At 36.2% G+C, this 10,144-nt stretch overlaps 1 protein-coding gene across 1 annotated transcript; it reads left to right on the top strand.

The window, feature by feature from the left end:
* Positions 1-1,543: 1,543 nt before the first annotated feature.
* On the top strand, positions 1,544-8,893 carry LOC141406722 (uncharacterized). The gene is made up of 3 exons (XM_073992674.1): positions 1,544-4,172; positions 8,168-8,786; positions 8,874-8,893. The coding sequence occupies exons 1-2, from the start codon at positions 1,797-1,799 to the stop codon at positions 8,768-8,770; spliced, it is 2,979 nt and encodes a 992-aa protein (XP_073848775.1). The 5' UTR covers positions 1,544-1,796; the 3' UTR covers positions 8,771-8,786; positions 8,874-8,893.
* Positions 8,894-10,144: the final 1,251 nt, after the last annotated feature.

The raw sequence follows: 10,144 nt of genomic DNA, 5'->3' as shown, positions 1-10,144 counted from the left end.
TAAGTAAGAATTTCCAAAACTTCCCCAGTCCTACACTCCAACAGTAATATCAATTCCAAATTTCAGGAATCCAGCTCTATCCGTTCACCCAAATCCAAATTGTACAAATTTAATGAATCAAGCTCTATCCGTTCACCCAAATCAAAACTGTACCAAATTTAGTGCTATTTAGTATTTTTCGTAGCCTATGTACGAATATCCAAAACTTCCACAATTCTAAACTCCACCAGTAATCTCAGTTCCAAATTTCGAGATTCCAGCGCTATCCGTTCACCCAAATCCCCATTATACAAAATTTAGTTCCATTTAGTACTTTCCGTACACATAAGTACTAATTTCCAAAACCACCCTCATATCTCAATCCTACACTTCAACAGTAATATTAATTCCAAATTTCAGGTTTCCAGCTCTATCCGTTCATTCAAATCCAAATTGTACTAAATTTAGTACCATTTAGTACTTTTCGTAACCATAAGTACGAATTTTCAAAACTACCTCAATCCTACACCCCACCAGTAATCTCAATTCCAAGTTTCGAGATTCCAGCTATTATCCGTTCACCCAAATCCCTATTGTACCAAATTTAGTACTATTTAGTACTTTTCGTACACATAAGCACGAATTTCCAAAACTACCCTCATATCTCAGTCCTACACTACAACAGTAACCTTACTAGGCGTTTACACCAGACAGTTTGTCTTCAAATACAACTCTGATTTACTAACACATACATACATTTGTTGGTTGTCTTCCAGCTGGCCATCATTTTTTCACAGACAGTCGGTTTAACAAATTTTTGACACTTTTGTGAAAAAGAAGTGAGATGATAATTCAATTGTGCTGAAAACAAAAGAATATGTACAAAAAATAATATGTGAACGGAAAACGAAAAGAAATCGATGATTTTCATTCATCATTTTACAATTGTTTTTGTAGTTGTCTGGACGCCTACGTCACACAGGCAAGTTTTGGGTTTTTGACAATCAATACATGAGCTCAACTGTCCTGTCATATGTAAACGCAGGGTTAATTCCAAATTTCAGGTTTCCAGCTCTTTACGTTCAACCAAATCTAAATTGTACTAAATTTAGTACTTTTCGTACACATGATTGGTAATTTTCCAAACCATTTCCTTTTAGAAGCACCACTTCCCAACCTTGATTTCCATACCAAATTCCTATATTCCTGGGGCCTATTATTGATTTTATTAATTATTTAGCGATTTCTTCAAATTACAGATTTTGAAATTGAATAGTTATGACTGTACATCTCCATATACGATAAAATTCTTAATTGCAAATAAATCGTGGTAATATGCACAATTTTATTGCACTTTCATTGATTTGCAAACATTTAGTTATTACCAAAAAGTGAGGTCCATACAGTTTTTAGTTGTTGTTATTTCTGGCCGATTTCTGAATTTATTCCCCTAATGTTGTCTTCAACAGCAACTCATTTGTTCAACAAACCCAACATCATTTATTGAAAGAATTTTTGTTTTAATTTTAAAATGAAAATCAAAATTTTTACAAATGCATAATTTGGGTGACGTAGGGGATGAATGATACCAAGTAACGGTCTTGACCGGCTTTAACATGGCAAAGCCCAGGATTTATCTTGGTCCCTCTTTCATCTCAAGTGGACACTGACCTCCTCGTGGTGTCACCTGGGGAACTGCCTTTAACACCCGTTAAAGGTAGTGAGCTAACATGTGCCGCGCGTTCACCCATAAGAACGTTAAAAACTTGGGTTTGGGCGTCGGGTTAGTAACCCTCCCCTAGAAAAAACATCCTACTATGAAAAAACGAAAGAAAAGAAAAGCAAACCCCTCTAAAGTTGACGAACCCCGCAAACGTTTTAAGGACCATGATCTGCGAATCTGCACCTGGAATGTTCGCACTCTTTATAGAGAAGGTGCAGTCTTCGCATTGGCAGACGTACTTGAAAAGTACAAGGTCGATATTACTGCCATACAGGAAATACGATGGATTGGGAAAGGCGTCACAACAACACCTAAAGGTGACGCACTGTATTATAGCTGCCATGACGTAAAGCATGAGTTTGGTTGCGGATTCGTAGTTAGTCGGAGACTAAAACATCTGGTATCCAGCTTCACCCCAGTGAATGAAAGACTTGCTGCAATTCGAATAAAAGCTAAATTCTTCAACATCAGCTTTATTTGTGCTCATGCTCCCACTGAAGAAAAGGACGAACAGACCAAAGATGTATTTTACGAGCGCTTAGAAGAAACATATGACCGTTGCCCTGCCCATGACATTAAAATCATTCTAGGCGATTTTAATGCCAAAATTGGAAAGGAGAATATCTTTGACCCAACAGTTGGGAAATTCAGTCTCCATAGTGAAACATCTGACAATGGTATGAGGCTGATAGACTTTGCAGCTGCAAAAAACATGGTAGTTAGCAGTACCAGATTTAATCATCTCGATATTCATAAGGGCACCTGGCTGTCTCCAGATCAAAGAACAAGTAATCAAATTGATCATGTTGTAATAGATGGAAGACATTCATCCAGCGTGTTGGATGTACGATCGTTCCGAGGCGCAAACATTGATTCGGACCACTACCTTGTTGCAGCAAAGGTACGTACCCGTCTAAACGTTGCAAATAAAGCACGAACAGACTCAACACGGAAGTTGGACATCGATAGGCTGCATACACAACAGATAGCCACAGCATATTCCACTCAACTAGCCCAATTGCTTAACGCGAGCACTCCTTGTCCTGATAACATAACAACACAATGGCAACATATTGCCCACTCCATGCAAACAGCCGCAAAATCCATACTTGGATTCCAGAGACCTCCACAAAGGAATTCATGGTATGACCAGGAGTGTCGCGCTGCTACCGAAGAGAAAAATGCGGCATATAGAGCTACTTTGCAATCAGTAGCAACGCGTAGCGCGCGAGAGAGATATCGGGAGAAAAGGAGAGAAGAGAAACGTCTTTTCCGCAAGAAAAAGAGAGAAATGGAAAAGCGGGAGTGTGAAAAAATCGAGATGTACAGGAGCCAGAATGAAGTCCGAAAATTCTACCAAAGAGTGAAACATCAAACAGATGGCTTTGGTACAGGCACATCCTCCTGTAGAGACCAGCAAGGTAATCTGGTAACAGATACAGATAGCGTGCTCAGGATATGGAAGGAACATTTCTCCAATCTGCTGGTATCCAATAGTAGCGAAGACGATGATACCACAGGTCCAATCCCAGAAGATGGTATAGAATGTATACCGCCCGGCCAAGATGAGGTAAGGACAGCAATAAACCGGCTGAAGAATAATAAAGCAGCAGGAGCCGATGGCTTACCAGCCGAGCTGTTTAAAACCGGAGGCGACGCGCTGATAAGGTGTATGCATCAGCTAGTTAGCACCATCTGGCAGGAAGAACGCATACCCGACGATTGGAACCTGAGCATCCTATGTCCCGTCCACAAGAGAGGAGATAAGACTGTATGCTCAAACTATAGGGGCATAAGTCTTCTCCCTATTGCCTATAAGATAGTGTCAGGGATATTGTGCGAACGACTAAAGCCAATGGTCAACGAAATAATTGGACCATACCAATGTGGCTTTAGACCTGGCAAGTCCACCATTGACCAGATATTTACCCTGCGGCAAATCCTAGAGAAGACCCAAGAGATGCAGATCGACATATTTCACCTTTTTGTCGATTATAAAGCAGCATTCGACAGTCCCCTCCGATCAAAGGTATTCCACGCAATGTCTGAATTTGGTATCCCCGCAAAGCTCATCCGGCTTTGTAAGATGACTTTAACTGATACTAGGTCCTCAGTTAAAATTGGAAAGAACCTCTCCGAAGAATTTTGTACCAAAAGAGGTTTCAGACAAGGAGACAGCCTTTCGTGTGACCTATTCAACATTTTGCTGGAAAAGGTAATACGAGATGCAAATGTCAAAAGAAATGGCACAATTTACACCAATAGCCACATGTTACTTGCCTATGCTGATGACATAGACATCATGGGACGATCAGTAAAGGAAGTAACTGATACCTTTAGGAAGGTCGAAGCAGAATCTGCGAAAGTGGGTCTGGCGGTAAACGGCGACAAGACCAAATTGATGGTGTCGACGCGCAAAGCGTCCATAGAGCTCGGACCAACTGTGGATGTTGGTACCTACAATTTTGAGGTAGTTAAAGACTTATTTATTATGGTTTTTATTGTTGACCTTTGAAATCTAAGTTTTTCTTTTTATCTTTGTTCGGCTTCAGGTCCTTGTAATAAAACAAACATTTATTTTGTTTTATAATTGCATTTATTTCCGATATTTCGATTGTCTTCGACAATCATCATCAGGGAGATTTTTCTTTAAATAGAGAAAACAACAAACGACATTTACTTATATGTAAATATAAACAAAAATATTTTAACAGATATGTAATAATTACATTGTTACAAATCAATCGATGACCACTTCAACCTTCTTTCTTAACAACTGACTTCTAACTAAAGCTTTTTTACATTTTTATGTTTTTCTATGACGTTTCTATATATTTGCGCGCAATTTTCGGTGTCCATTTTAAAATTCATCCGTTTTTCCGTCGGCACATTAATAATGTGGAGCATTTCAAGCATATATCTCCTTTTGTAATTGCTTTCTTGTGTCAAAATCTGCACTTCCTTAAAATTAGGTGTATGACCAGTTGAAGCGCAGTGTGCTGTAAGTGCAGTTTTTTGTTCTGGCAGTTTGTTTTTGACCTTTTGGTCGGATTTGTGTGTTTTTGTAGTACCAATGTATACCTTTTGGCATACATTGGACTTGTCTCCATTGCATCCAATTTTATAAACGACATTGGACTTGTCGTCATTCGCTATTTTAGCTTTAGTCTTGCTGAAAAAGGTTTGGTTTGTGTTGTAGCTTTTTAATGCCAATTGGTAATTATCCTTATTGTATAAGTTCGACCTGTAAAATCTTTCTGAAAACCCTGGTATATATGAAGATCTTTTATATACCTTCGGTTCTCGATCATGGCTATCAGGTTTATTGGTTTTGGTTTGTTTTAATAATTCATTAATGGTTCTAACAGGAAAATCATTCTTTTTTAAAATGCCTCTTACTTTCTTTTCATTCTTCGCGTGGAAGATGCTGTCGCTAATATTGAAAACCCTATGTATGAAGTTTTTCGCAGTATTCATTTTTATTTGCCAGGGTTGCTTCGAATGAAAGTTCACGATTCTTCCCGACGCACATTGGGGCAAGATTCCAAAAAACGGAGATTAATTCAGGGAAGCATTTGGGTGATAAAATGTTAATATTTTTCGAATGTTTACACCTCAATCAATATAACGGAACAGAGGTTTGGTGCAATTTAAGGGATTGGAGATGTATATTCGAAGCCCTCATAAATGGGTACCATAAAAACTATGAAGTGTTTTTACGGTTTTGTCTACATTTCTTATTTGATTAATCTAAAATCTTCCAATAATATTAATTATTGGTTAAGCTAATATTTAGCAAAAAATTATAAAGTTAGGTCAATATTTTCGTGTAGCTCCCATACAAGGGTATATTCCGATTTTATGTATTTCGAGGGTCTTGACCACATCTTTTAGTATATTTATCTGTAAATTAGGATTTATAGTTCTGAATGCCTAAGAATTCATCGTGCGAAAATCTGTTAATATAGGTCAAAGTTGTGGAAACCCCCCATATGGAGGTACATTCAAATTTGGGGTTTTTCGAAATTTTTAGGCATATATTGTAACTAAACTGGCTCAGATTGTGAATTGTGCATTTTGAAGGGATTGAAAATATTTGTATCAAACATCATCTCCATATATTCTCGTTTTGGGATAACCTCCATATAAAATATTCCGCTACTTTTATAACTCTAAATACTTTTCAAAAATAGGGAAAAATAAATACATTTTAAATTAATTTTAATATGTTTCTAAATTTTTTTGCCATAAATATATTTTTCCAAGACAAATGATATCTATCTGAAGTTGACGATTCCATTCTAAAATGGCCACTTTTAATGCGTAAAAAAATATTACACTTTATACACAAAAAAATTTTAATTTTTTATGTTGCTCTTCAAATTATTAAAAATTCTTTAGCTTTAGCACAGTGTAACTGTAGAAGTAAACAATATCTAATCTTGGCATTTTGGTTAGAGACTTAGAATTTTATACCATATTACCATGTAACGACAGTTATACCAAAAACCGAATTTAATTTTTTTATTACTCTCAATTTTTTGCGTTTTCACCCCTTGTGCATCGCCATGATTTCATATAAATCATTATATATAGTACCTATAACATAATGGTGGACGCGAACACGTTGTCTTATGTAGGGTGAATACAGACATTAAGCCAAAACACGAGATACTGTACAACAATAACAGAGAAAATGAAGACAAAAACCCCAAAATCCAAAAATTTGACCCAAGGATATTTCCACCATTTTTGGCATAACTCAAAATATGCAAGAAAGGAGCAAGTTTTGTTTGCGCAATATCAAAGACAACAATCAAGAGAAAAATACAAAAAAATTTCTCACGACCTTCTCGACACTCTTTTTTGTTATACTCCAATACATTTCAAAATTATGCAAAATCTGGACAAATTTTGACGAATTTTTTAAACACATTTCAACAAGACTTTTTCAGAACAATTTTCACGTAAAATATTAAGAATTATCTCTGTTTGAAATATCCATTTTGAAAATGCCAAGCTTATGTAGCAAAAACTTCGTTATGGCGATTTAAAAGGAGCAAAATTTAATATTTTTCACCTGTTTCTTAAATTTTAAAAATATGTTCAACTTTAACACTGTGCTACACGAAAAGTAAACAACATACGACTTTGCCATTTTGGCTAGTGAGGTAGAATTTTGTACTCTTTAACCCTGTCAAGACAGATTATCAAAAATTTGTGTTTCATTTTATCAATTAAGACCCGTTTTTTTTAATGTTGCCCCAACGTGCGACGCCGTGGGCTTTTGGTACCAGTCTAGTAAGATTGAGTTTTCTTTTTTGTGAATTATTGCATCTAGATATGGAAGCTGGTTGTTCGATTCACACTCCATTGTGAATCTCAATTGGCTATTGAACTGATTTAATACTTTCAATGTATTCTCGACTTCATTTCTCTTTACAACACAAAATATGTCATCTACATATTTGGTTAACATTCTTGGTTGGATTTTTAAGTTTTGCATTGTTGTGTCAAGAAGTTCTTCCATGACTATATCTGCAATTATGGGGGAGATAGGGGATCCCATTGGCATACCTTTTTGCTGTTCATATATTCTATCGTTATACACAAAATATCGGGAATCTTTGATGCATATTTTTAAAATATCAATAAATAAATCCATTGGGATTTTTGTATTTTCTTTAATGGAAGTCCACTTGTTCTTAATCGTGTTAATCGCTAAATTTACTGGCACACTAGGAAATAATGAGACTACATCGAAGGATACTAGTAGTTCATCATCGTCAATATTTTGTTTGTTGACTCTAGTTTTAAAGTCAACTGCATCCTTAATGTTGTATTTAGAATCTTTAGTTAGGGTTTTCAAAATGTTTGCCATGTATTTGGATAATTCATATGTTGGAGAATGAATACATGAACAGATCGGACGTAAGGGGATACCTTCCTTGTGTATTTTAGGAAGTCCATATATACGAGGAGCAACAGAAGTTTTGTTTATCAATTTATTCTTTTCAAATTCATTGATTAATTTTAATTCAAACAGTCGCATAACCAGCTTATTGTTTTTCTCTTGTAATCCAAATGTTGGATCCTTCTTTAACCGTCTGTATGTGCACCAGTCCATGAGAATATCATTCATTTTTAGGTCATAATCTGATTTTGTCATCGCTACAGTTTTTCCGCCTTTATCAGCATTTAGAATAAGAATATGTTTATTATTTTTCAGGACATTGGTTGTTTGTCCCATTGTGTCTAATATAAATTTATCTCTTTTACTCGTCTTAGTATTCCGCATATGATCATTTATAAGAGTGACGAAATTAATCCTTGCATTTTCTTGTTTCTCTTTACTCTCCAACGTCTGAATACAGTCCTCTCCCTCTGCTACAATATTGAACAAAGGAAACGTTTTATTTGTTGTAGGCAAAGAAAACTTCGGTCCGAGTGATAGTAAAAAAAAAGGTAGTTAAAGACTTCGTCTACCTCGGCACTGCCATAAACACAACAAACAACATCAGTTGTGAAATAAGAAGAAGAATTGTATTGGCCAACAGATGCTACTATGGTCTAAGTAAGCAATTTAAAAACAAAGCCACATCTCGTCAAACAAAAATAACACTATACAAAACGCTGATACTACCCGTGCTAATGTATGGCTCCGAAGCATGGGTACTTGCACAAGCAGATAAGGCAGTGCTTGGTGTGTTTGAGAGAAAAATTCTTCGAAAGATCTACGGGCCGATTTGCGTTGACGGTGAATATCGACGTCGTATGAACCACGAGCTCTATCAGCTATACAAAGACATGAATATAGTTAAACGTATCGAGATGCAACGATTGCGTTGGCTAGGCCATATCATGAGAATGAGCGATGATGAACCCGCTAAAAAGGCGTATGAATACATGCCACATGGCGGTGCACGCAGAATCGGCAGGCCTAAGCTTCGATGGAGCAAACAAGTGGATGAAGAAATGGAAAGGCGCGGTATTCCAAAAAGTCAAGCGAAAAACAGAGAGGAATGGAGATCTTTTCTTAGTTCGGTCTATGGAACAAATGTTCTGTAATGGGCCAACAAAGTAAGTAAGTAATTTGTAATAATCTTTTCTAACTGTATTTTAACGAATGAAAATCTTTTGTGCGACACCTGTTATGTGAAAACTAAATCAGGATCGGTTTGTATTTTTCGCGTAATTGATGTTTATACCATTATCACCAACTGTGACATCTGGAAGAAAAAAAATGTCTTGCCTTTCTATTATTTAGTGGTTTACGATAAAATAAGTGCGCCTAGAAGTAAACTACAAAATTTGAAATTATATGTGATCGTTTACGGTATCATTAAGTTATAGCATTGTTAATTTGACACATGTCTTGCAGAGGGCCAACTAAGTGAATAAGTACGTAATAATAATGAAAAATAAGGATTTTTGTTGTTGTTATTTTTTGTGTTTCCAGGACGAATTTTCTAAAACCCGGCCTTATCTCGCACATTTGCATCAACAGTGACCCGCTGGTAAAATTTCAAGCTCCTAGCTTTAGCCGTTTTGGCTGGGCGTTGATGATGAGTCAGTCAGTCAGTACCTTATCACCAAGCTCATTTATATATATATAAGATTTTATGTGTTTTCGGCAGTGTTTGAATTTGCTACCAGCACATCACTGAAATCACTAAAAATATGCTATTGCTATGCTGTGCTGTTTTCAAAAACAAAATCGAAAACTGTTGCTGTGCTATGCTGCGAACATAAAAGTAGCACAGCACATGATCTATGCTGTGCTTCTGAAATCTTCACAGCACATAGTATAGCATAGTCATCCAAAAAAAAAAAAAAAAAAAAATGCATTTTAAAGAAGAAAAGTTCGAGGACATCGAAGCCGCTCCACATCCGATATGTCTGAGGAGACTTTACCAAAGTCGAAACATGCATGTCACATAGTGGTGGGTGTGTGGGTTCGAATCGTCGTCGGCTTCCTTTTTCACTTGCATTATTCATTGATCATCAAGCTCGATTCCAATGAGAAATTCATTAAAAATTAATACTAAAAAATGATCTTCGCCTAAAAAAAAGGCAAAATTTTCAAATAAAAAAAAAAAAAAAAAAAAAACGAAAACTGTTGCTGTGCTATGCTGCGACCATAAAAGTAGCATAGCACATGGTCTATGCTGTGCTTCTGAAATCTGCGAAGCGCATAGCATAGTCATCAAAACCAAAAAACGAATGCTATTGCTATGCTGTGCTGCAGACATTTTAACAGCATAGTAAACAGCCGCAGTCAAGAAAACAAAAACGAAAACTATTACTGTACTGTGCTATGAACAAAATCAACAGCATAGCATCAAACATAACCCAGAAAAATGTTTGATGGCAAAGAAGTATGTATTTGAAATATAACAGAATTTGCTATTGAGCTGTGAAACCATGACTAATTGCACATTT

This window comes from Musca autumnalis, unplaced genomic scaffold (genome assembly GCF_047663935.1).
Source record: "Musca autumnalis isolate F117 unplaced genomic scaffold, ASM4766393v1 scaffold_5, whole genome shotgun sequence".
NCBI lineage: Eukaryota > Metazoa > Arthropoda > Insecta > Diptera > Muscidae > Musca > Musca autumnalis.
The sequence above is the reverse complement of the archived record's forward strand: the minus strand, read 5'-3'. Positions and strand labels throughout refer to the sequence as shown.